General features: G+C 32.1%; 3 protein-coding genes and 1 long non-coding RNA gene across 10 annotated transcripts; 2 read left to right on the forward strand and 2 right to left on the reverse strand.

Moving 5' to 3' along the window:
- Positions 1-4034: 4034 nt before the first annotated feature.
- LOC114372948 (ATPase family AAA domain-containing protein 3-B-like) lies at positions 4035-8202 on the forward strand. Its single transcript, XM_028330516.1, has 8 exons — positions 4035-4340; positions 4448-4543; positions 4867-4977; positions 5061-5370; positions 5727-5817; positions 6161-6494; positions 7034-7182; positions 7362-8202. The coding sequence occupies exons 1-8, from the start codon at positions 4083-4085 to the stop codon at positions 7873-7875; spliced, it is 1863 nt and encodes a 620-aa protein (XP_028186317.1). The 5' UTR covers positions 4035-4082; the 3' UTR covers positions 7876-8202.
- Positions 8203-9093: 891 nt separating this feature from the next.
- LOC114377660 (NADH dehydrogenase [ubiquinone] iron-sulfur protein 6, mitochondrial-like) lies at positions 9094-11694 on the reverse strand. 3 transcript variants are annotated; one of them, XM_028336285.1, is made up of 4 exons: positions 11420-11694; positions 9755-9839; positions 9482-9614; positions 9094-9321 (listed from the first exon to the last, which is right to left on the reverse strand). In XM_028336285.1, the coding sequence occupies exons 1-3, from the start codon at positions 11540-11542 to the stop codon at positions 9505-9507; spliced, it is 318 nt and encodes a 105-aa protein (XP_028192086.1). In that variant the 5' UTR covers positions 11543-11694; the 3' UTR covers positions 9094-9321; positions 9482-9504. The 3 variants fall into 3 exon arrangements, with proteins under 3 accessions (XP_028192086.1, XP_028192085.1, XP_028192084.1); XM_028336284.1 differs by having other exon boundaries at positions 9470-9614; positions 11420-11693; XM_028336283.1 differs by having other exon boundaries at positions 9252-9614; positions 11420-11692.
- A 937-nt stretch (positions 11695-12631) lies between these two features.
- Positions 12632-17956, forward strand: LOC114375487. Of its 2 annotated transcripts, none has more exons than XR_003658771.1 (4): positions 12632-12767; positions 13045-13125; positions 17436-17478; positions 17584-17956. It is a non-coding gene; the product is annotated as an uncharacterized LOC114375487 (long non-coding RNA). The 2 variants fall into 2 exon arrangements; XR_003658770.1 differs by having other exon boundaries at positions 13045-13120.
- A 1312-nt stretch (positions 17957-19268) lies between these two features.
- LOC114372925 (transcription factor-like protein DPB) lies at positions 19269-22788 on the reverse strand. Of its 4 annotated transcripts, none has more exons than XM_028330487.1 (10): positions 22495-22788; positions 22287-22369; positions 21949-21992; positions 21542-21604; positions 21290-21436; positions 21103-21171; positions 20845-20943; positions 20277-20347; positions 19774-19978; positions 19269-19691 (listed from the first exon to the last, which is right to left on the reverse strand). In XM_028330487.1, exons 1-10 carry the CDS (start codon positions 22644-22646, stop codon positions 19620-19622), a joined length of 1005 nt encoding a protein of 334 aa, XP_028186288.1. In that variant the 5' UTR covers positions 22647-22788; the 3' UTR covers positions 19269-19619. The 4 variants fall into 4 exon arrangements, with proteins under 4 accessions (XP_028186288.1, XP_028186287.1, XP_028186290.1 ...); XM_028330486.1 differs by having other exon boundaries at positions 22287-22372; positions 22495-22787; XM_028330489.1 differs by having other exon boundaries at positions 19269-19978; positions 22495-22787.
- Positions 22789-27240: the final 4452 nt, after the last annotated feature.

Consider the following 27240-nt stretch of genomic DNA (forward strand, 5'->3'; position numbering starts at 1 on the left):
TAATTTAAATTCTTGCTGCAAATCTAGTCACATCCCAATTTTTTTCAAAAGTTGTTAACAGCTTTACATTTTCAATCTAAACTACTGACTCTGTTTTGACACGCGCGTGGGAACAAATGTGCTGCTAAAGAATTGCCTCTAAATTTGTTAACAGCTTGGATAATTTAAAATCTGAAATACTGCCTCTGCTAAAGAATTGCCGGTAAAATGAAAAACAATGGCAGCATATACAGTGACATCCCCCGGCCCCCTTTTTTTTGTGGAGCAATATTCATCTACATAATCAATATTTTAATTTATGAATCATAAATCAATATTTATTTTTTTTTCAAAAAATATTTAATCTAGATAATTAAAATTTAAATAATAAATAAATAATTTTTAACATATAAATTAGGTTATAATTAAAGTTCATAATAAAAGATATAATTAAATATATAATTTATAATTTGAATTTATAGTGAAAAATTAATTATGATTTAAGATTATTTTTAACTATTGATAATTTATTTTGAAAAAAAATTATTGTAATTTAATTGAAAGATGAAGATAAAAAAAGTAAGTTTTAAATGATAGAAATTAAAAATTAAAAAATTATATATGTATGTAAAGATAAAAGAGATAATTTAAAATCAACGAGAGATTTTCTTATTAATTAAAATATAATATGTAAAATACACATAAGATGAAAAGGAATAATATTTTAAATGTTTATTGAGAAAATAAAAAGAGTGAGACTAAAACTAATTTGTGGAATAATATTCATATTATGAAGAGGCTTATTTTATTATATTTTAAATTATAAAAATAAATAATAATTATACATATCTATTACATAAATAAAAACAAAAAAAATTAGTGGAAGCATTATCCCCACAATGCCCAACCTCCATCCCTCCCTCAACATATAACCTCTAAATTGGAACTTGAGTAGAAGCAACGTACCTTAACTTTCATTTAACAATGACCAAGATATATAAAATCATAATTCTCAAGATTTCAAAATAATTATCACTTTGAAATTATTTGTTACTTAAAAAAAACTTTGAGAAAGCAATATAAATATACTAATTCTACATCAATATTGTACCACGTACACCACTCTCCACCACAAATAATGATGGACTTAATTATGATGACATGCATCACAGTTCATGCTATCATCAAGAAGCTAGCATCAAACACAAGGACAAGCTTCCACCAGGACCTTACCCTCTTCGATCCCATCATTGGAAATCTCCATCAACTCACTCCTCTGCCAAGCTTGCCATGATTCGTGCATGGCCCATTAATTAATGACATTAAAGATATATGGGACAATTAACCACGTACCATAGTGGTTTCTTCATCTAACATGGCCAAAAAGAGGTGCTCCAAACCCATGATCGATCAGTTCCTATCGTCAAACCGCACCGTTCACAACCACCACCATCATTGCATGGCCTTCATGCCCATGACATGCACCTCTTTATCGTTGTTACCATAGGAAAATATGCAACAATCAGTTATTCGCCCACAAAACCCTTGATGCAAGCCAAGATCATCTTCGACGTAAAAAGTGCAACAAGTCCGGCCAACATTGTTTTCTCAAAGGATTTGGTTCAGTCTTCGGGTAAAGTACTGGAACAATTCAAGGAGCTAGTGGCCAATATCGTGAAAGAGGGTGGAAAACCAAACTTGGCAGATTAATTACTTCCCCGCCTTGAAGATGGTTGATCCACACCACAGGGCATTAGAAATCGAAGTGCTAATATATATTAATTAGTTCTGGGAAGGTGTTGAAGGTCTTCCATGACTTGATTAACCAACGGTTGAAAACAGGTTTTGACACCAACAATGACATGCTCGCAACCTTGCTTAACATGTCTCAAGAGATGGAGAAAATAAATATTGAACATTTAATGTTTGCCTATTTTCTCTGCTAGATTTTAAAACCATGAATGCATTTCTGCTTTTGATGTTATGTACAACTTAATTTGTTATTTTGACTTGGTTAGGCACAATTTGTTGCTGGAACCAACACATAATAACATCTACAATAGAGTGAGCTAACTATAGAAGACGTTTTATACGAGATGAAAATAATTTTTAAATTTGTGGGATTTGTTGCATTATTTTTCACCTATTTTTATTTATTATTTTATATTAGGCATAAGTGATTGATGCCCTTAAATTAAGTATTCCTGAGTTCAATTCTTGAATAAAATAATTTTTTATTATACTTTATTTATCTTTCGATTAAATTTAAAATTATTCAAAGTTCATTTTTCATGGGATGAATTTATTCAACATTTTTCAAGGATTATATTGGATTAAGATTTTTAAAAAATATTTTGATATAAAAAACCTCTAGATTTTAAAAGATTTTATAAAAATATAATGAATTTTAAGATTTTTTTAAAAGATTTATGATTAGATTTATTGTTTGAATTTTAATGAATTTATAATATGAAAAGAATTTTATCAATTTATAAGAATTCAAAGTGCTTTATGAATTTCTAAAAAATATTCAAATTTTAAAAATAAATGATGATTTTTTATAAAAAAAATAAAATCAATATAATTTTTATTTTTTTAAAGGAGTCGATAACAAATAAATAATAAGCTTGGATAAAAAAAAATAATATATTTTTTTTTCCAATTTTTAATAACTGATCAAATTAATATTCTAACTCCATATCCTCATGTATACTAACTCTCCACATATCTAAAGTTATATTAGTCCGTCCATGCACTATTTTCTTGTTAATGAATCTAAATAATACGTTCAAAATTATGGACATCGTAATGTTGATGAAGATTTGTCTGTTGATTGAAAATTTATCATAACGATTGACATTTTTTGCGAATAAAGTTATTAATGTCTATATTGTCTTTAACTAAAAGAAAGAAAAGTATGACAAGAAAGAAAGTTTTGGAAAAATCTCAAAGACTTGAATGTAATTATTTGATAGGTGTTATTTTATATTTTATACTAAAAGGTTTCTTAGAATTCATCAAAATCCATTTTAGAAAAAATTCATCAAAATCCATCCTAAAAAAAATTAAAATTTATATATTTTTAAATAACAAAATACTTTTTATAAAATTATAAAAAAATATTAATTAAATATAATTAATTTTACTATCTTTCTAAAATAAAGTTTTAATTTTTTTTTATCTTAGGTCAAAGACGACTTAGTGTTATCCTTTCTTTTTAGGTGGTCTACAAGAAGAGCTTAATCGATTAGTTATAAAACACTGTCAACTCTATATGTGTTATCAATATCTCTACCTGTAATTCGATATTATAACATTTTTTTATATTATTTGTTATACTCCTTTCTTTTATAGTACTGTGTAGTAAAGTAAGAAAATAAATTGAATACATATTTATTGATTTTTTTTTATTTTTTGCATTTGGATTAAAGAATTTAATAAGATAGTTATGTGAGTGTAATTAAACAACCTTTTTTAATATAATTTTTAAAATACTATATTACTTATAGTTAATAGAAAAAGATGAGAATTTTAGATTGCAGTAGAAATAATGAGTCAGTCAACTGAATCAAATGAAACAATAGAGTTCTCTCGAGTTCTTTCGGTTCACTAAATGAATTATTTTTACTCATGTGAAAGGACCTTAGAATATTACGCAAACCCTTTGGGTTAAAATAAAGTTTTAATTAAATACGATAATACTTTTTATTAATTTTTAAAAAAATTCTAATTCAATATGCATTATTTTAATTTTCACTTTATTTCTTACATGTATATTTTCACTTATCATTTTTAACTTTCCAAATTCTTGGTGTAGATTTACATTCTACGTGTTCCATACGAAATAGTGAAAATACAAATATACCATTAGTGGTCTGATTCTAGTTGAGTTAATTCTTTTTGAGGAAGCAACTTTTTTTATTTTATCAGGTCTATAATAATATTTTTGTTTTAATATTTTTATAATTTAAGCAGACCCATTACTGAAATGAGTCGGATCGGAGCCCCAAAGAGTTGGATCCATTTGGTGGGAAACCCTACCAAAACCTCGGAAAAGAGAGGATTTTGGTTAAAACCCCTTTTCTTGTTCCTTCCTTCCTTCAATGGCGAAAACGTACGCAGCGGGATTGTTGTCTGCCATAGCTGCCGCCACTGCAGCTGCATCTCTGAATCAGAACAATGCTTATGCAGATGGGATTTTACCACCGAATCCTTCTGAAATTGAACCTTCCCCGGCGCCGCCGCCGCCTAAGGTTCGAAACGATCATCCAAGGACCACTTCTGCTGGGTTCGATCCAGAGGCCCTCGAGAGAGGGGTCAAGGCTCTCAGGGAAATTTCTAAATCACCCCATGGCAAAAAGGTTTCAGCTTTATGCCCACTTTCCCATTCTATTCAACCCCACTCACTATTTCTATTCCTATTCTGCGTCGTCGTTTTTTTTTTTTTAACTTGGTTCTTATAGTATAGGTCTTTGAAGTTATCAAAAAGCAAGAGGAGACAAAACAAACTGAACTTTCTGCAAAGGTTGCTGAGTTTAGGCAAATGAAAGCACAGCATGAGACTGTAAGTTCCTTTTATCCTCGTTGTTTTTATTATATGCAATGACAACAAGTATTGAATTTTACCCTGTTGGGTCTCCATCATGCCTATTTTGCTTGGGATTGCCAATATTTGAATATTGTAAAATGTAAATCAATGTTGTCTAATAGTTTAAGAAATCATGTCCTTTGCTTGGTAAGTTTTAGCTGTTGCATGATGAATTTCATGTCACCAGAATCCTATTTCATTGTAACCTTGGCGGCAGAATGTTGTGCTGTGTACTACTTCAGGATGTTTTGTGTCTGTTCTGATTTATTTTCTGGCCTATCAATTGGTTCACCCGGCAGGAAAGACAAAGGATTATATATGATGAACAAAAAAAGCTAGCGCAGCATCAGGCACAAACAAAATCCCAAATGGCCAAATATGAGGATGAGTTGGCGAGGAAGAGGATGCAGGTATTATTTAGTCTTTTGAAGCTCAGGGCTTTTGCTTTGTCATTTTATGAGTGTTTCTCAATCTTGCATTATTATTTTGTCAGGCAGAAAATGAATACCATCGGGCCAGGAACCAAGAACTAGTGAAACTGCAAGAGGAATCATCAATCAGACAGGAGCAAGCTCGACGTGCAACAGAAGAACAAATTCAAGCTCAAAGAAGGCAAACTGAAAGAGAGAAGGCTGAGATTGAACGCGAAACAATCAGAGTAAGGGCTATGGCAGAAGCAGAAGGAAGAGCACACGAAGCAAAGCTAGCAGAAGATGTTAACAGGCGAATGTTGGTTGATCGTGCTAATGCTGAACGAGAAAAATGGGTTGCTGCCATAAATACTACTTTTGAACATATCGGAGGTACATTTCTACCAGATGCACAATATGCTAACACTTGTATTCACAAGCTAAGAAGATAACAGATGTCTCCACATATATGCATTTATGGTTTTAAGTGTGTGAGTGAATCATTCTGAATATACTCTACTGATTCTAAAAATTCATTTAACATTAATTTTTGGAGTGACTTGTTATTTTATCTTATTCTACCTTCATAATTGTGTACTCAGTGAACCATTTGGCTTTAATCTATAGCCTATAACTTTTTATTCAGTTTTCCCTCATTACTTACTGACACAAGTGTTTTTGCTTGACTGGGTTGGATGAACTCCAATCAATAACAATCTGAGTTAAAAACCTTTATCTATATGTTGCAGGGGGATTAAGAGCCATTCTAACAGATCAAAATAAGTTGGTTGTAGCAGTTGGTGGAGTGACTGCTCTGGCAGCAGGGGTCTACACTACAAGGTATACATTAACTATGCTATTATTGGTTATTGCTGACATTTTTTCATCACGCCCTTATTTTAAAAATGAAAACAGTGGGGCAATGTAGTAATGAGATATATCATGTACTATTTTTCCAGCCTTACTTTTAGAAATTTAAACTTGAAAGAACCTTGTTTTTTTCCCTTTTCTTCATGAGATATTTCTTATCCAGTGGAAAAATTCCACTTTGGTGTCATTTGCATGCTAGAGTTGCATAATTTTGTTCATACTGGACCTTTGACGTTATGCTCATCGGTTGCTGTGAGTGAAATCATGGCTTGTGCTGTTTTATATTCACATTGATCTTTTTGGTCTAATTCAGGGAAGGTGCACGGGTAATTTGGGGATATATTGATAGAATATTGGGACAACCATCATTGATCCGAGAGTCATCCAGAGGGAAATACCCATGGTCTGGCATGTTTTCTCGCACCATGAGCTCCCTATCACGACATACTAATCCAGGATCTGCTTTGAAAAATGGAAATGGTTTTGGTGATGTGATTTTGCATCCTTCTCTTCAAAAAAGAATTCAGCAGTTGTCTTCTGCTACGGCAAATACAAAAGCACATCAAGCGCCATTCAGAAACATGCTTTTTTATGGCCCTCCTGGAACAGGAAAGACAATGGCTGCTAGGGAGTTAGCTCGTAAATCTGTATGATTTTTTACTTATCTATTGATCTACTTATTCCAAATTTCAAGTATTTCATATCATCTACCTTTCTTGTTCTTGGGTCAAATAACTAGGTGCGTTGTTCAAACTTGGGTTTTTTTTCCTATTTAATGAAGAAATTTTGAATTTATGTTATCCTTTTGTATTAATTGGTGTGAATACATTATATCAATAAAACTATCTTCATATTTTTATTATTTTGTATTGTTTCATAACTTTTGCTGGCAATTTAGGACATATAATTAATAAATCCAAAAGTATTTTTTAACTTCTCTATAAATTTATGTTCCCCATACTTTTCTAAATACAAAATTTTCACATTTGTGTGGAATTCAGTACTTGAAACAGTTAGTCAGTATCATGTTTCTGGTTATTGCATGTTTTATGAAACACTAAATTTCATCATCATCATGAGTTGACTCATTATCGTCTTCTATTTTATTTTATGTTTTTAACCGGGATCCATTCCTTCCAGATAAGTTGTTATTTTACTTAATTTGTGTTTTTTTAATTTAATGCAGGGATTAGATTACGCATTAATGACTGGAGGTGACGTTGCTCCACTGGGACCGCAGGCTGTAACAAAGATACACCAGTTGTTCGATTGGGCTAAGAAATCAAATAAGGGTTTATTGCTTTTCATTGACGAAGCTGATGCATTTCTGTGCGAGTAAGCAATACTTCTTCCTTGCTTTTCATTTATTATGCTTCTCTTATCTCATGGCAATATAAGATGATCAAGAGCAGCTAGATGCAGCCTACTCAGGATGTTGCTTGTTTTAAATGAAAGTACCATTCTTTGCATGAAAATTGTTTGAATGAATTCATTGCATTGGATGGATTTTGCAGGCGGAACAAGACTTACATGAGTGAAGCACAAAGAAGTGCATTAAATGCCCTTCTCTCCCGAACTGGTGACCAGTCTAAAGACATAGTCCTTGCTCTTGCCACAAATCGTCCTGGTGATCTTGATTCAGCTGTTACAGACAGAATAGATGAAGTCCTAGAATTTCCCTTGCCTGGGGAAGAGGAGCGCTTCAAACTTCTTAAGCTCTATTTGGATAAGTACATAGCCCAAGCTGGATCAGGAAAATCTAGTTTCGTTAAAGATTTGTTCAAAGGAAAACCGCAACAAATAGAAATTAAGGGATTGACTGATGATATCATAAAGGAAGCTGCTGCTAAAACGGAGGGATTTTCTGGAAGAGAAATAGCAAAACTGATGGCAAGTGTCCAAGCTGCTGTATATGGAAGTGAGAATTGTGTGCTTGATCCAAGCTTGTTCCGTGAAGTGGTAGATTATAAAGTTGCAGAGCATCAACAGAGAATAAAATTGGCAGCTGGTGATAAACCTATCGCATGAGGATTTTTATAGATTTTGTTGGAACCCTTATAATATAGGGCTGGCCCATTGCATTCTGTTCTGGGCATGCTGTTATTTATTGATTTCCCTAACTGATGGGAAGATTTTGGAATTTGAATTTAGTAGTGTTTCATTTACGGCTGATAATCACTATTCAATATTCATCGCTAAATGTAGCAGCTAATTGAGGGTTTGCTGTCACGTTGAATATTCATCATCTTGACCACTGACAATAAACTAGAGTTTCATGCTATCATTGTAACTTACCTGCTGTATTTCTTGAAAAACCCTAACATGGTCGAGGAGAGGCTCTATTTTCCTGTGTAATTTGTTTATATCGTACTAATTACAATAATACTTTGTGGGTTTCAATACTATGGCGGTTGACCATGTATGCAAATGAGTAGAGAATTGGGGGTACGTAATTTAGTGGAGGATTAACCACCAATATCATCGCCACAAAACTTTGGTTACTATCCAGTTTGTATCTCGTTGGTTGGTTGTTGGTTTATATAATGATAGTATTGTTGTAATTGTGTTATTTAAGATCAAAAGTATATACGAAGAGTAAACAAGCTTTGTAATTCAGTCCCGAGTCTTCAAAAATACAAAAGTATTACAGTTTACGATGGACGGGATTTACTTCATCAATTAATCTGTAAAAGAGGTCTATTCTATCGTACGTTATCATATGATTAGTTGATTACTTAGGTATAAAAATATTGCCTAGGTTTTCAAAAAGAAAAACACTAAATATATCACTGAAGTTTAATTCTAACATACATCTAGGTGAGGGTTCAATTTAACTACACTTTTTCATTTTAACAAAGTCACTAAATTTACCCTATTTGATTCTCTCCTATAATTGTACTTTTTAATTCTGATACTTAAGTCGATATACAGTTTTGGTACGTTAATTCTAATTTTTAATATTCAGTTCTAAAAAATAAATGAAGATTTGGCAAGAATGTCACATGATTATTATCTGTAAGAAATGACAAAGGAAAAAAATGTATAAACTAGTTAAACATAAATAAATAATAAGAACTTTGAAGCCATTTTTTATTTTAATATAAAATAACATTTATGTATTTTTTTTCTCTTTTTTATATCAATAGAAATGAATGCTATGCTACATCATATCCTTAAAATATTTCCATTAATCATTGGATAAACTTTTAAATGAAATACAATTTTATGAAAACTAAAGAGTAAGACTATAAATTAAAACTTTACTTTATTAGGACCTCGAAGATAGAAAAAAGGCAAATTTAAATGAGCTAGGCAGCCGTCTACCCCCATTTAAGGTTGCTTCTAACATTCACTATCCAGGATCGTGAAAACTGAAAAGTAGTGTTATCAGAGGATTCAGGAGCTTGCAAATTAGGAATTATATAAAATAGATCGCTCAATGAAGCAGCACCTCCAGTCTCACAATTACTTACTCTGCACATAACAATGTAAACCAACATCACCAGCATATGGTACATGAACATCTTATTTAGCAAATTGTAACAAAGTATATTTGTTAAACCATGATTTAGTCAGAAAACATTGTAACCCAAAACATTAATGTTCAGCAGAAATTCCGTACATGCACACACACCAGAATACTTGTAGAAAGCAGTCCTAATGGTGATGATCCTGAACATAACGAAGGCCACAATATTTGCAAACAGCTGGCTCGGGCAAGTCAAGGCATATAAATTCAATCGGGTGTCCAAGGGCAGGATCGGTATCTGAAACCACCGACAGCAACATCCAGATTAGTTATACTCCTAAATTATTTATAAAATGTATGACTGGAAACTATATAAGGTTTGTATCTCCCCTAAATCCTGTTCATGTTCGAAGAGAACAGAATTTCGAAAAGCTGTACCTCCTTCACAAGCAACTATCCTGCTTTCAACCTTAATTGGAGGAACTTCATTAATCAGCTCCATCGGAGATTTCTTGCTTGTATCCTATTACAACAGTAGAAACAAGAACTTAAGTTTCACATCTTCCTAAGAACAATTCTGTGAGCAGGAATTCGTTAAGATTCCAGTCCATGAAACCAACTCCTATAGCCTAAACTTGCTAACAAAGTACATAAAGTTGAAGCCACTGAAAAGAAAGTACCTAGCCACTGTCCTCTTTATTTTAGATTAAGGAGGACAAAAGCACAAAACCAACTAAATAGTCAGAAACACAGCAGGGAAAGGCATCCAAATAGGGGTAGGCAAGAAAAAAACAATATTCAATTCAGTTCTTTAGCAATGAAGCTGTTCAATTTAATTATCTACAGTTGAACAAACTGTACCCAGTTAATTATTAAAAAGATATCTATTAAAGATGAAGAATCCAAATTTTTAACACCTCTCTTCATCTCGTTACAAGAAGTTTCTACTCAGTACATCAATGGATCAAAGCTGGGTTGACCTAGATATCATTCAATGGAACAAACTTTTAACTCTTCTCTCCATTCCCCCTCAAAGCTGATACTGCCAGTCTGCGGTGTTCATCTGTTTGAATTGACTGCCACTTGGCTAAATTATTTGAAGTTATTGCCATAATCGAACCATTTGAAGTCACTTTTGTTGCTGATCAACAGTTCAAAGTTTCCATTATGAACCCTTGCATTTTTGTTGAATCAAGCTGGGTTGTCATTTATATATCATTGTGCTCTTGAGTCATATTGCATTCACATCGTTGAAATTGATCCCCACTATTCAACCCTGTTCATTCATTTAGTCTTAAAAAAGGAACACGTCAATTGTATTTTTATGATTGTATAAAGTTAATGGCTGCATTCTTTCAGATTTTTATTACTGAAGTTGTGTTTTGCGCTTTTGCTGCATTTTAATTGTTGTTCAAATTCAATCTATCACGTACTCTTGAGAAAGTGATTGTATCAAGTTTTATAGGTTGAACCAAACCAAAATAAACTGAAACTGTTTGTCTTCAAACTGAAGTACTGAACCCAATTGTTTTTCCAGATATTTTCAATTTGGTTTCTGTTTTTTCATCAAAAATGCACCATGCTAACCCTTGGGAGTGTAATCCATTTCCTAATTCCTAAACAAGAAAACCTACAATAATTCCCAGTTGGCACTACAGATCCCTTCCCTCTACGTTATGTTCAAACTTTACCACCCACTTCTTGCTTCTTCAACTTTTCCTCCCTCAGAATGCATATTTACTTAGCAACCCTCTCGCACAGCAAAAAGCAATTCACTAGATTCTTTTATCACATTCTCCCACCAGATGCATACATGATCTTTAATTCTCTAATTCCAGACAGGCGTTGATAAGGCACAAGAGAAATTTATATAGTGGATATCCACGATATGCCAGCCAGAAAAACCTAACACAATAATAATGAAAGTAAAAGAGGATTCGCCAGCGTCTAAAAATGAATAATCCTTGCCAATGATAACGTCCGTCAACATTTCACAAATCTAATTTCCAATAAATAATCCTAATTTGATTCCAGAGCTACTTTAATCAAACACAATATGTTTTGAAATGACATAAGATGATAATCGGGAAGAAATGTATGTACCTGCATCCACTTGGCGGTGTGGTTGCTGATTTGAGGGGTAACGAGGCTGAAACTTCTGGTGGTCGTCGTGTTCCTCGATGAGGAAAATCTCAGGAGGAGGCTCTTCAACACACTCGACGCCATCTCCCAAACCCTAAATTCAATCGATTATCAGATCGGTGAATCACTCGGGAAATGAAGGAATCGTTCGTTCTGAATTGAAAGTTGAAACCCACACCCTCCTCCGTGCGCAAAACGACACAAACTAGATGAAAGGTCGGGCCAACTCTCACCATTCAATTGGGCTGGCCCATCAAATGGATTTATTGAATTCTAGGCTTTAGGACTTTCTAAAGTCCTCGTATGTGATCATTCAAGTATAGGATAGCTCTTTAGGATTTCTTGAATTCTGAACAAACCTTAGTACTTCCTAGAATCTTGAGATATAAATACATTGAAATCATTTAATAAAAAATATTCTAAAATCTAAACATTTTGAGATGTTATGTTATTAAATAAATAAATGAGAATAGGAGCATTATTATCTTGTTTAATTTAAATATATTTTTAACTATTAGAAATGTGATGAATTTTAATTCTAGTCTTTTGAAAAAATATTGGATTTGATTTTTGTAAATTTATTTATTTTTAAGTAGTTTCTATTATAACTTAATAGTAATGTGGCATAAATATACTACATCAACGACTATTTTTAAATAATACATAATATAATATATTTGGATATATGTCAATTCATCAATAAATATTAACAAGAATGATTTGTAAAAATTTATAAATACAAAAAACTGAAAAAAACGAAAACTAAATTTCGATATATTTATAGAAACTATAAAGAAATGATAATTATTTTTTTCTGGTCCTCAGAAGAATGGCAGGAAGTTTTGCCCAACCTAGTTCTCAATGATTAGGATCATGCCACGTCTCTGTATGATTGGCGTAACCAAAAATAATAGTCAACGGCTATTTTCCTTCTATTATGGTGGGAAAAAAATTTACTCAACTGCTGTTTTCTTAAATTATGGTGGGATCAAATACTATAACACAAATATTGGGTGTATAGTTTAAAAATAAATGAGCATATTGCCATTTTTTTCTATAATATTTGCGTAGGTGGCTTGCACGCAACATGCATGCTGCTCGGTCATGGCTACGTCGATCTATTATTGACAATACTTGTAAAGTATATAAATCAAAAGGTCAACGTAGCGACACCACAGGCAGGCCTTAGCAAAACTATTGTTTCACAGCATAAATAGTTAAATGCACTTCGTACAATTTGTATCTGGCATTGATTCTTCCTGAGTGCTAAACTTTGTTACATAGAGAAAGGAGTGGATGCCTCCAAGGAGTGAGAGTTTCAAAATTTGAACCACTTTAGATAAACTTTTCAGCGAGTATTTATAAGATGATTGAAATTTCTTTCCTAAATTCAAATCAACTTATGCACTTCTTTAACAAGAGAGTTTTTGGAAAAGTTGAATTGCATATATGGTGCATGGGTTAATTTAATTTATTTTTTGCCTCCTTAATTCAATTTACTTGTTTGTTGAAAAGCTTATTCAAACATTTTTCATTCTATGCTTTAATATGCTCACACTCACATTTTGATTTATCCCTGTTTGCAGCCATCAAAATGTTGTAACCATAGATGTCCACGCTGCCTAATATCTGCTCAATTCATCTGGTCATCGTTATCTCGATGTAAGGTAGCAAAGCAAAGGGTTTGAATTTCTCCAACTTCCTTTTCCATTTTAAATTGTTTGAAAAAAAAACAAAAAGGGAAAGTAAACTAAACTTGTTTGTTTTGCCCCCAAAATAAGGTCAGTTGAGGAATTCAAAAAAGCCATGTAGAGAATGCTCATAATGTCCCCTATATGTTCATCACAGAAGTTGGCAAGTTTCTAGTCCTTAATTAAAGGGGCCGCCATAAAGTATCAAAATATGAGATTACCTCTGTTGGTAAATATTTGTGTTTTAATTTAAAATTTATAAATATATATTAATTCTATTTTATAAAATAATATTTATTTTAGATTTTCTTAAGATTTTGTTTTAATGAGTCAACTAGTTTGTTATGTTTGTTGTGACAACTGTAGGTTGGTTTTCCAACGGTCATATTTCTAACGGTCATATTTTGTTGTTGCAAAATGCCTATATATATCTCTTTCCTCTTTTCTAGAAATGACAGACTGAGAGCTCTAGTTTTTTTCTGCCAAAAATTTATCTCTTTCTTTTTCCTATACAAAACTTAATTTTTGTGAGAGCAAGAGCATTGGTGTTCTTAAGGTTCGGGGATCTTTTCGCTGCACACGATCGGAACCAACGGGTTGTCGTATCTTGGGAGAGGAGCGCAATCAAATTTTCTTACCCGTGCAGTGGGGCGTTTTCTCTCTAAGGATAGCGTTTACGCGCTTCAACCCAGGCTATTTAATTCTTTCCCTTAATTTAATTTTTCCTTGTGCTTATTGTATGCTATAATGTATTATTCATGTGTTGTCAATTAAATTTAATTTGCTACTGCTATTTTGTTATTTAATTCAAGACTGTGCATCTTCTTCATATTTATTTTCCTTCATTTTGGTTTTATTTTTCCAACAGTCTTAGAGAGAAAAGTTAGTTATCACTTTCTCTCTTGCATAGTCTTTTCTGCAGTAGCATTTTATTTTGCCAAAATATATGTCATGAATATGATTGACTCCCCTTTAGTAAGTCTGAAAAATTAATGGATGAAAACACAATGTATTATGCTTTATTAAAAATGTTTTATTATATTATTTCATTTCCTTAAATTTTACATTAGTGAGAGATTATTGAAAAATATTTTCTTATAATTTGAAATTTAAAATATATTTTCTTTATTAATGATGGTTTTGAAGAGAAAATGCTTTTAGAATTAGTTTATGTGAAAAACTAAAAGCATACTTCTAATTTCATTCCTATATGATTAGAAAACTATCTTTTACTTGGTCAAATGATCCTGTGAACACAAGTCTTTAAAATTAGGACATTTGTTGTTTGGTTTTTAATTTTTATTGTTTAATGTTATTATTTCTACTGCAAGTATTTTGTTGTTACATGTTGACTGATTGTCTCTTTATTTATAACTCATTGATAAAAGATAAGCCTGTGAAAATATAACACACAAAAATAATAAAATAAACACTTTGGTGAAACTTTATATTTTGCATGTCGTATTCTTAAAAGAGTACCTTATAAACAAAAGAAAAATCTTTATGAGCTATGGAGAAAAAGAGAACTAAATCCGAAATATCTTAAAGTGTGGGGGTGTCTAGTAAAGGTTAATATCCCTATTAATAAGAAAAGGAAAATTAAAAAAAAAATATTAATTATATTTTGTTGGATATTTTTTACATAATACTACTTATAGATTCTTAGTTATTAATTCAGAAGTATCTGAAATTTCTAATGGTACTATTATGGAGTCTAGAGATGTGACTTTCTTTGAAAATATTTTTTCTTGAAAAATAAATTGTTAAATCTTTGTATGGTTTGAAACAAGCTCCAAAGCATTGACACAAAAGTTTGATTAAGTTATTCTTTTGTATGATTTTCAAATTAATGATAGTGATAAATGTGTGTATGTGAAACAATTTGATGATAATGGATGCGTCATTTTATGTTTGTATCTGGATGACATATTGATATTTGGTAGTAATATGAATTTCATAAATGATGTAAATTTTTTCTTGTTTAGAAATTTTGGTATGAAAGACCTTGGTTGTGTAGATGTGATTTTGGGTATTAAGCTTATAAAGAAAAATGATGACATGACTTTTACCCAATCTTAGTATGTTGAAAAGCTATTGAAGAAGTTTAATTATTTTGATGCGAAACATGCTTTTACTCCTTATGACTCTTATCCATCAAGTTAAAGAAAATTTGAGTAAAGGAATTTCTTCACATAAATATTCTCAAAGTATCGTTTCTTTGTTGCATTTGACAAACTTCTCTAGGCCTGTCTAATATTGCACATGCAGTTGGTAAATTGGAAAGTAATTGAGGGATTTGGTGATACAAAATTGAAGTTCTGATTTTGATGAAATAAAATTGACGAGTGATTATGTCTTTGCTTTAGCTAGTTGTGTAGTATCATGATAATCTACTAGACAAATTATTATTTCATATGAAAGCAAAAATTATTGCTTTAAATACTGCTACTAGTGAGGCTGAATTTCTTAAAAATGTATTATGTGATTTGTCATTGTTAAATAAGCCTATACCTCCAATTCCAATGCATTGTGATAGTCAAATTGCTATATCTAAAGTGACAAGCAAAATTTTAATGAAAAAAGAAGACACTTAAGAGTGAGACATAAGTTTATAAGAAATTTGATTTCTCATGGTGTCATTTCTCTTGACTTTGTCAGGTCAGTAAATAATATTGTGGATCCGCTTACAAAAAGATTGACATGTCAACAAGTATTTGAGTCGTCGAGGGGAATGAGATTAAAGCCCATTATTTAGTTACAACAATGGACACCCGTCTCCGTGTGATTGGTGATCCCATGAATGGAGTTCAACGGGTAACAACGAAATTGTTTGTTGACTAAAGTACACCAAAATGAAATTTAGCGGAGTTGTCCGTTTCTCATTCCTATGACGAGGTGTATTATAAATTGTGGCAATATTAAGGTTGAGGTATTTATATATGTGTATTTTTGGTAAAAAAAAAAAATACCTCTTAATGAATCCGATGACAATTATTGTAGGGGTGGGGGTCACAACCCACTCTTTGAGGATTCACCTAGTGAGTGTGGTGGTGGGGCCGCCACTGTGAGATATGGGCTAATCTCTAAGTGACACTCACGAAACAAGATACAAGCGCAAGGCCGTGTAACGCGCTACCACTGATTAGAACCTAATTGAACGCCAATATTGTAGGGGTTGTGTACTAAAGTCCGGTTAAAGAATATGTAGTTCAAGACAATCAAGTCACTACATTTTTCTCGGATGGAAGTTCATAAACACTAGGTATAAGGCTCAAACCCGGAAGGTTCCTTATACCGAAATACAATATCACATGCTCTTTCTCTTATGTTTTTATACAAATTATCTTTTAGAAAATATATTTTAAAATTTTAAATTATGTGGGGGAATGTTGGTAAATATTTGTGTTTTAATTTAAAATTTATAAATATATATTAATTCTATTTTATAAAATAATATTTACTTTAGATTTTCTTAAGATTTTGTTTTAATGAGTCAACTAGTTTGTTATGTTTGTTGTGACAACTGTAGGTTGGTTTTCCAACGGTCATATTTCTAACGGTCATATTTTGTTGTTGCAAAATGCCTATATATATCTCTTTCCTCTTTTCTAGAAATGACAGACTGAGAGCTCTAGTTTCTTTCTGCCAAAAATTTATCTCTTTCTTTTTCCTATACAAAACTTAATTTTTGTGAGAGTAAGAGCATTGGTGTTCATAAGGTTCGGGGATCCTTTCGCTGCACACGATCGGAACCAACGGGTTGTCGTATCTGGGGAGAGGAGCGCAATCAAATTTTCTTACCCGTGCAGTGGGGGCGTTTTCTCTCTAAGGATAGCGTTTACGTGCTTCAACCCAGGCTATTTAATTCTTTCCCTTAATTTAATTTTCCCTTGTGCTTATTGTATGCTATAATGTATTATTCATGTGTTGTCAATTGAATTTAATTTGCTACTGCTATTTTGTTATTTGATTCAAGACTGTGCATCTTCTTCATATTTATTTTCCTTCATTTTGGTTTTATTTTTCCAACAACCTCATCATATACTAATTTAAGTATTTAACACCCTCTAAAGTCTAAACCTACATTTTGTATGATTTCACTCGGTAAACAAGTCGAATGTTTTGCAAATGAACAACAGGACGGGTGAAAAATCCTGATTTTGTTGACCAGTTGCAGAAATATGCAAGAATGAGGATCATTTGATTGTGTTAAAAAATCTTTAGCCTTCAATTCTCTAAAACAACAACAAATATTCTAGATGTATGATAATGGATCACAATTTCAGGCATGCAACAGTGAAACGAGCCTCCGTTGATCTGCTTGATTCAGTAAGTTTTTTTTTTTTAACTAATCTCAATTTATCAACCTGATTCACGGTACTTTTTTACTACATGCACATAACATAACATATAATGTTAATGTTGTGAACACAGGGATTTAAGAATATTGTTAACATGGGGGGGAGGCTACCCTGCGTGGGTGGATGCTGGATTTGCCGGAAACAAGCCAGGAGAAGAGCTTAAAACTAGTTGCATGTTCCGTCCTAGTATCACTGCTCTGCCGTAGCGTAGCATCTTACTGGCTGTTCTTTCCTTCTCCAATTTTATGAATAAAGAGCCCAATGTGATTTTAATAAGAGAATGTTGAAACAGTTTGTAACTTTCTTTGTATAATCAAGGGGTCTAGTTCAATTGGTTGTGCACAATGCGTGAGTTATTATAAATTCTTGTATCTATTTATCTTTAACTCCTACGGATAAGAAAAATTTCCTTTGTATAAAATAAAAATCGGTACTTATGATGGAGATGACCTCTGAATTTTCATCTCATGCCTGAAAACAAGACAACTCGTTGTAGCACACCCAGATAGAAAAACGAGTCATTACCTACAACGTTTTCTAGCTTCGAAGGAAATAATAATACATTAGCGAGTTTTAACTTGGTTAAGCATTAAAACGAATTATTATTTATATCTTATTGCACTATGCCTTGTGGAATTGCAAGTTTGAGGATGTTAGTGAGTTTCTTTTTGTATTTTCTTTCATACATTTATGTCATTCGGCTGACAAGTTTGAGTATGCTAGTTGATTCGTTAGGCCTAAGCAATCCATCATAAGAGTCCAGCAAGTAAAAATAATAATTCATCAGTGTGTCTTCTTGCCCTCTTATAGTCCAGAAGGTTTAGCCTTTTCGAAGTATGTATTAAGAGGGCGCTGCTTAATTTTTATAGGTGCAGAAAGCTTTAGCCTATCGGCAAATGCGATGGCGAACGTTTGGAGATATGGCGTCCAACCAACCATCCTAAATCCCTAATGGTAATGAACATTCAAACTGCATTTTGGTTACTTCTCAGTCTTCATTCAAAGAAGCTATTCACATTTCAGTGTGTTTGGTTTCTCATTGGGTGTTATCTTATGCGCATCGTATTGAAGTAAAATAAACTAGCTTCCACGTAACAGAAATGCCCATGTTCATTGAGATACCAAACACAGTCTGTTGAACGTGATTTTCTACGTTGAAAACGTGTCCAAACCAATTGCAATCCCCGCAAAAAACAATAACCTTGGAATTAAACACATTAAGTTTTTTTTTTTTGCTGACGATTAGACACATCAAGTAAACCTTATCAAAGAGAATCAATTCTCTCGTGTTAAATTTCCCCCAACAAAATCCTATTCAGGTTTTGTACGTCTCACATGATGGACATTAAAAAACCCTCAGTTAATGTTGATAAACACAATTTGAAAATAACCATCATGTATATAAGAATATACATTACCCTTATTTAGTACATGTGTTTTTTTTTTCTGTTAATATAAACTCAAAAAGACGTTTTATCCAAACATACATCAAGAGACACTTCTCCATTTACATATATAAAAACACTTGCAAATTGAAAACGGAACACCTTATAACATGATTTGTATACACAATAAATCTTTTTCATCCAATAAGCATTCCTAATAACTAAGGCATTCTCCGTTAATTTTATTCTTAAATGAATTTTGAGTTACTCTTAATAAAACCGCCACAACATAGACATGAATACGCTTCTAGATGCACCCATTTAAATAAGAAACAAAAATCAATTATTTTGTTAATTTCCTTCTAAAACGGTATCATGCGTAATACGTAAAATTTCCATCAAAGTTATTTTGAAATAGCAAAAGTACCCTAGTAAATGCTACAAAACAAACAAGAAGCATTAGTCCAGATACCTACTAAGCTGGAAAACTGTACACTATAAATCGGTGACTTCCAAGATTAATCCTATGCTGCTGGATTCCGTATTTCCGTTCCATGATCTATGGACTATTACAAACCGATTTCTCTCACTACAGAGGGGGGGAAAGGTTACAGTGAAAATATGTGGGAAAACAAAAAAGAAAAATTAAGGTAGTAAATGAAGGATGATAGGCAAAGAATGTGCCGAAGTCTACCCCTAACAAAGAGGACATAGCAGTCTGCTTCTAACCTAGAGAATGACTTGGCTGTACTGATGAATAACTATTATGACGGTCTATCAACTGCAGCAAATTTCTCTACAAAATATACAAACATGCTTTTACATAAGGCAACATAAATATGATAACCTTACAATTAATGCTCTTGCTTAACTCTTGCCTTTAGTATGCCAGGGAGAGGAGGTGATGTTGGAGGTCTATTTGACACATTAAGATTTGTAGGAGTCTGTGGCTGACACAAGCCTGACATGCTAGAAACTTCACCTCCGTCAGTAAGATTGTGTGTCATATTATCATCTTGTGGTCTCTCACCAAATTTCATTGCCTTGAGAACATAATTGTCGTCATGCAGCTCAAAAGGAGTGCTACAGAGAGAGAAGCATAGCATAAGTAGGAAGTAGAAGATATATTTCCCAACATGGGGGACAAAAGCTTTGCACCTCAACCACCAAAACCGCCTCCCCAACTTCTCTACTAGAAAATTATTTTAGTGGCCTTGGTGTTGGACTGTTTAAACAAAATAGTATAACACTAGTTTGACTTTCTTAACTTGTGACACTGCTAAATTAGACAACTTCAAATTAAGACAGTGTAAGTGCTAAAAAAGATACTTGCGTTGTCACTAGGAAAGAATGACAAATGAAGCAATAGTAGCTTTCTTACCTATTGAAATCAAAATGAACAAGCTGCATATCTTCTGATATTTCCACTTCCACAGTTGCATGAGGGCGTGTCTACAGTTTTAATTAAAAGGCTAGAAATATGAGACTGATTAAATTGCAATACCATTAAGAGCCAAATAACAGTTTTTCATTAAAATTATTATGTTAGTAAATTTCTAAGAAGCGTGATATAGACCCATAAAAGCATTGAGTAGGTATAATGCCTAAAGACAACCTGTGAGTATGAACTTAACAATATACGTTAATAATATCCTTCTAGCATATAGTTTGTGTAGAAGTTGCATTCATTGATAGATTCAAATGAACATCCATACAAAAAGTGAAAAAATCTTTCTAGCAAATTAAGCAGCTGCACTGAGATCTGGCTCCATAGTAGAATATTTTATAATTCAAAATTCAAGCCAACTGATTAAGTACATGCCAACTATGGAGTTGATACCCATAAAATATAAGAATGATCATAAAAATTTAAGATTCAAGGAAAAATGGATCAACATTTTCTACTGGACAAAATAACCGAAACAGGAGGTAATGGGATGATGGTGTACCTGTACCAAAATAAAAGGTAAAGATACACCTCCACTGGGAGGATTTCCTGAGCTATATAACTGCTCGTTTCGTTGAATAAGGTTCTGAAGACCTATGAACTTGACATGATAATACAAGCAATTAGCAAATAGAAGCTAAACATAACAAAAGATAAGTAATTTGTCAGTTTCTTCAACAAGTCCATATTTCAAATGGAGAGAACCAACTCCACAATTTCATTCCCAAATTAAATATTTTAGGCAGTGGGCAGGACTTACTTGCTCCTCAAGCTCCTGCAGATAGGCTGTTTTCTTTTCAATTCTATTCCTGAGCCCAAGCCGCTCTGTCTGTTGGAATCGAATACATTTACGGAGTTATAATGGTTCTTCATTGTATTTTTGGATTTGCTCAGAACATCACTGCAAGGAAGAATAAGCCACAAGGAGCAAAATTAACTACTCAAACCTTTAGTTCTTCAATATCATTCACAGTAGTACGAGGAAGGCCCCTCCATTGAATTTCCTTTTTGTCCTTGGAAATAATATCCATTGCCATGAGAACGTTCAGAGCATCATAGACCCTTCGGCGGATGTTTTTTTCATCATATTGTTGCTGACAAATGTTCACTCCCAAAAGTAAGTCCACGATACTCATTTTACATCTTCAATTTGTGAATTGCAGATAATATTGAAGTTGTTTGTATGAAGGAGAAAAAACCTGATCAGGGGGCAATTCACTATTGCTTGGTTCAGAAAATTCAGCAACAAGCTCATCCGCCACCTATAATATGAAAATAATCACACTAAATTAAAGAAATAAATTATGAAATAAGGAATAATAACAAAATTAGTTGAAGGACACAAGTTCTATTTTATGATATACATTAAGTATGAGGGGACGAGGAGCTTTAAGAGTGACTAAGCCCCAAACCGAGGATTAGTTCTATAGCCAGCCATAATTACGGTGGTTGAACCATACATATTTTTATATAATAATAATAGTATCAATCAACTTTATATTGTTATATAATAGTAATTTTATTTTTACTTTATCCTAGAAAGTAGAAACAAAAGCAAGCGATCAATTTAAATGTAGCAAAAACTGAGTCAAAGAAGCCCCCTAACCTCATTGTATGTGGTTCTTCCCCTGCTTTCTACCTTCTCACACACTGAAGACAAGCAAGCAAAAACATAACGAAAATTATCAGCACGGCTTACAAAACATGATGTCTGCCTAAGAAGCAAAAGAATCTAAGTGTGTGTTTGAAATAGTGTTGGCAAAAATGATTTTGTATGAAATTAATTTTGAAGTGATGTGAACTATTATAAAAGCAAGTTAGTAGTAAAACGCCGTATAAAATTCATTGGTATTTCAACGTAAGAGACTTGGAATAATCCAAGGAGCAACCAGACACGAACACATTAATTCAAAACAGAATTGCAGCAAAATTCACACTCAATACCTTTCATACTAAATTGGCGGAGACCTCTTCCACTCTTATCAGGTCCAACAGCCCGTTGACCGCCTCTCTTTTTCTTCTTGCCACTGCTGTCAGGCAGAAACAATTTAATTTAATTTTAGATTAGAGAAAATAGAAATGAAATTGAAAGAAGAGAGAAGAAAACGAAATAGTGCAATGCATGAGAATAGAATAGAGAGAGGTGACAGACGCAAGAGAAGCGTGTGATCCAGCATCATCAGCATGTACGTCGAGATGGTTCAATTTGAGAATAGTTTTATCGACGGGAGGTGGCAAGCTGTTGTTGGTGGAGGCGGATTGGCCCGAACCGAGCACCTCCTCCTCCTCTTCGTCTCCTCCCATAGCCAGGCCTAGGGCACGATTCTACAATTGCCCAGATCTGATCTTATCTCAGTCACACCACACAACACAGCAATACGTAATGCTGCGCTTTCGCTCCAAAATTTATTGATTTTCACGCTCACGCCTAAGGCTGCGTTTTATCAATTTTTCAGTTCCTGTGTTCCCGTAATAATAAGGTTTTAATTAACTCTTTATTACAAATTTAATTTTGACGAGATAAATCTAATTAAATTATAGTTTATTTGGTGAATTTTTTTCAACAAACAAAAAACTCGGCAATTTTTTTTTTGATTAAGATTTTTTTTTTTTATGCATCGTGTAAAAACTTTTTCTTACACGTATAATAATTCAACATATTGCCAGATTACAGTTTTAATTCTCACTAGATGTATGCGTAAAAATAATCCACGTGATAATATATATAAATTTAATCAACTCCTATAATATGCAGGAACTAGTTAAACAATTAACATGCACAATTAGACCACAATCAAATGACAATGCATTGTGAAAAAAGTTTAAAATACTCACAAATAAATCATTTCAACTCAAACACGATTAGAAATTAGTCATGTTAATAAAATCTAACACTATCACAAGAAAGACATAGCAGATGTCCCAAATTACACGATAATTTTAGAATGATTATTAATTGATTTCGGACCTCAAAGCAATATCCAATCTAATTATAATTATAATTGAGTTCAAAATGAAATCAAACAAATCGCATGAATTATAAATTAGGTTGAGTTGGGTTGATTGGATTTATAATAGGGGTGTAAGTGAATTACTTTAATAAATTCAATTAAAATTGAATTAAATCCAATATAAAAATCTAACATTAAGCACATTTCATTCTCAAAGATAATATTTTTTTATTTTAAGGTAATATATTATTTTATGAACAATATTATAAATATATATTTATAACTTTTTTATTTACTATATATAATATAATATTTTATGAATATTAATTTTTTTAAAAATGCTATTATTATTTTGTCAAAAAGAATATCCTTGATATTTTTTAGTTTAAGGATTTTTTTAATTTTTTTCAAAAAGACCTCAAGAGATGTTTATTTTTTAATGACTTGACCCATTAACTAATTCAATTAAAGTTGAACTGAGTTGTCAAAATAAAAAAAAAAGTAAATCAATCCAAGTAAGTTAAAAAAATAAATAAAACACAATTTAATTCGAATTACTTACACCCTAATTTGCAAGTTAATCTATATCCACTTACACCTTTATAATGTGGTGCAGTCTATTAAGCGATAAAATAATCCAAAAATTAGAAGGAAAAAAAATCACTTTTACACAATAACAACATATGACCTCTTTTTCAGGTTGTTTGAATAAATTGTATGAGAATTGAGATCATTTAAATTTATTCATAACCATTTTTTCTTGCACGTTTTGCCTTGTATTTTTAAAATTTCACAAATCCCCCAAACTACAAAGCCCGTATCATGTAAAGCCTGTCATGCGAAGCCGCATTTCAAACGAACTCAATTTTAGCAAGCCCACCCCCACCCCGTATAACTTGTGGGTTTAGCCAACCGACCTGTATTAGACAAAAACATTTTAAAAAAATAGAAAATTAAATTTTATAATATATATATTTTGATCCATTTAAAAAACTTAACAATGAAATGTCTAATAAAAAATTTATTTATCCAAAATGGTAACAAAATTTGTATCTTAAACTCAATAACAAATCAAAATTTTTTATCATCATTCATCAACCACTGAATCATATATAAAGTACTTAAATTTTATATGTTTTTTTAATTTTATTTTTACTTTGTTTACATCTCTTATTTATCAGTATTTTATTTCTTAATATTAAATTATAAAAATATGTGAGTAAAACCTACTTAACCCACGGGTTAAACAAATCAGGTTAAAGAACCCATGATTTCAACGGACTCTAAAAAAGTCTCATATAGCGCAGACGACTAATTTCATAGGTGGCGGCCCGTGGGCCAAAATTAGTTTGCCCAGTTTTACTAGCAACTAATTTTTATTAAAAAACTTGACTATCCACCTTGACTAGAGTTCTCCTTTTATGTATTTATATATGTATAGATTATTTAACCCGAGTTTTAAGTGTGATGTTTTTTCCCTCTTATTTCACATGTGTATTGGTTTAGTTTATTTGTACATGGTTTAGTTCATTTAGTAAAAAAAGTCAAGCTCAAAACACTTTAAAAAGATTGTTTAGTTAAATAAGTTAGGCTGAACATCTTAAAAAAGACCTATTAAGTTTGACGGATCGACCCATTTAATAATAATATTTTATAATAAAAATTATTATTATAATATAATATTATAATTATTTTATTTAAATTATAAAATTATTTTAATAGTTTAACAATTTAAATCATTTCAATTAATGTTTAAAATAAATTATTTTGTATAAGCATAGATGGATAATAAAAGAATAATATTTTTTGTGAGACTTAAAAAACTTTGATAATATATAACATGTAATGTTTGTAGGTAAATTTTGTATATATTTTGTGATTTAAAATTATCTTATTATATTTAATGAAAATTTTTGATTTTTTTTAAAAAATAATATTTTTTATACTTCTTAATATCAAACATATATTTAAATGAGCTAATAAATATAACAAACTTCTATAAAGATAAGCCAGATCTAAACTTAAAAATAGACGCGTATTAACAAATTTCAAGTTTAAACTATAAAAAAATTTAATGTCATTTTTAATATATTATGTTTTAGTGTTGTTTTATTGTGATGCATTAAGTTTTAAATATTTTATTTTAATCTTATAAATTGTATTTTGTTTTATAAATTGTAAACAACTAAAAAACAAACCTACATTTCCTCCCCGTTGCTAAAACGAACACTTTTTTTTTTTCTAAAGTGTTTTCCCTGGTCACCATAGCTTCTGAACTGATTTTTCTTATGCTGGTCTCACTATTGGTTGCCTTTGCCTGAGCTTAGGTCCTGCCATCTGCATATGCGACTGATACTACACCAGTACACCCACACCCATGTAATGTTTGTAGAAATGTCCCAAAATGGAATTGACTACCACACCTCTGCACGAACACAACATATTAGCCACATTGTCGACACCAAGTGTACATATTGTACCCACCAGGGAGCGTTCGTTTTCGGCAAGTTTAGAGATTACAAGAAGCTACCTTCTTCCATGGATTCCAAGCTCCAAGCTTTTCGGGAAAGCTTAGTGAAACAAGCTTGCAAATTTCCAGATATGAGTTTTTTTTTCCAGATCTTAGTTTTTCTCCCACACAGATTCCCATTTGAGCTTCGACCGCTCATCCTTTGCAACTGTTGGATACCGCCATGCCACCGTCGATCTGCAACCGCCGGACGTCGGACGTTGTTGTGGGCCACCCAATGCTCCGAACAGATCACCACTACCTTTGCCAGGATGACCACCGAAGATTCCAGAAAGATCTTGTTGCCTCAGTTTCTGAGTCTTCTTCATTTGATGTGTTTTGCGTTGCTGTTGGTGCGTTTTTTGAACGTAGAAGAAGGGAAGGAATCCGGCGGTGAAGACGACAAACAACAGTAGTGGTGAGAGGAAATGAAGGTTTTTTAGTGGTTTTAAAATAAAATAATGTAAGTGGGAATTTTTAACTGTCACCATATTAAATTAATTATTTTAAAATTTAAATATTAACTGAAAAATAACATTTCAAACGAAAAGTTTTAAAAAACCTAAAATAACATAATTTAAAATTTTTAAAATTTAATATATTAGAAACAAAACAATTACATAAATCAAAAATAATATGATGTCTTATAAAAATATAAAACAGTCACACCAAATTTAGGAACAATCCAATTAACTCCAACCCAATTCAACTCATTTCCGGCCTTAGTTGGATCCAACGGAAAGCAACATAGTTATGTGTTTTTGTATGTCTGTGTCCTTCTCTTGGTAAATAAAATCAGGCTATGATACTGGCTGCTTTGGTGGGTTCATTATTTTTGGTCATAACGGTTACATAGAAACTGAAAGATACTACCGTCAATTTGTCACATATACAATGGAGGGAAATATTTGTTTTTCACTTTTTTAAAACAAACAGAAGATAGGTAAATTTTGAAAGAAATTAATGAGTAGCTGATCGAATTATGTCAAAGTCATGGTGCCTTCCACCATCATTCATATGACAACGTCTTTATCTCCTTCCAAAAGTCCAACTAAAAACAGCTTGTGTCCCCTACTTGTTTCCATTTTTTTTGTGCAACTATGCTATTTGTTCAAGAAAGCGCTTCACTGCAAATTTGACCGGAGTACGTGGGTGTGTCTCTCTCTATATATAAAGGGAGAGAAAGAATTCAACAAGAATAAATAAATAAATAATATGGAAAAAATGTAATGTCTTCTTAGCCATCATTTACGAAACTTGAGCACTTGAAAATTGCAACATATTTATTAATACCAATAATACAAGGGCTTTGTGCATTACATGGCCTTAAAATATGGAACTGTTTTTAAGTCTACGATTGAGTATCTTCACGACATGTAGTACTGGTTATAAAATTTATAATTCGCAAATTTCCCCCTGTCATTTCGTCGGTTAAGTG

This window comes from Glycine soja, chromosome 11 (genome assembly GCF_004193775.1).
Source record: "Glycine soja cultivar W05 chromosome 11, ASM419377v2, whole genome shotgun sequence".
Classification (NCBI taxonomy): domain Eukaryota; kingdom Viridiplantae; phylum Streptophyta; class Magnoliopsida; order Fabales; family Fabaceae; genus Glycine; species Glycine soja.

Bases quoted from the DNA above. Each gene is read 5' to 3' on its own strand.
- LOC114372948 (XM_028330516.1), top strand. From the start codon at position 4,083: ATGGCGAAAACGTACGCAGCGGGATTGTTGTCTGCCATAGCTGCCGCC. The intron at 5,818-6,160 runs GTATACATTAAC...GGTCTAATTCAG, and splicing joins GCAGGGGTCTACACTACAAG to GGAAGGTGCACGGGTAATTT. The intron at 6,495-7,033 runs GTATGATTTTTT...AATTTAATGCAG, and splicing joins GGGAGTTAGCTCGTAAATCT to GGATTAGATTACGCATTAAT.
- LOC114372925 (XM_028330486.1), bottom strand. From the start codon at position 22,646: ATGGGAGGAGACGAAGAGGAGGAGGAGGTGCTCGGTTCGGGCCAATCC. The intron at 20,944-21,102 runs GTAAGTCCTGCC...TATCATGTCAAG, and splicing joins TGCAGGAGCTTGAGGAGCAA to TTCATAGGTCTTCAGAACCT. The intron at 19,692-19,773 runs GCAAGAGTTAAG...TATATTTTGTAG, and splicing joins CTCTCCCTGGCATACTAAAG to AGAAATTTGCTGCAGTTGAT.
- LOC114377660 (XM_028336285.1), bottom strand. From the start codon at position 11,542: ATGGCGTCGAGTGTGTTGAAGAGCCTCCTCCTGAGATTTTCCTCATCG. The intron at 9,840-11,419 runs GTACATACATTT...CTGTTGTAATAG, and splicing joins ACACCGCCAAGTGGATGCAG to GATACAAGCAAGAAATCTCC. The intron at 9,615-9,754 runs GTACAGCTTTTC...CGGTGGTTTCAG, and splicing joins GATAGTTGCTTGTGAAGGAG to ATACCGATCCTGCCCTTGGA.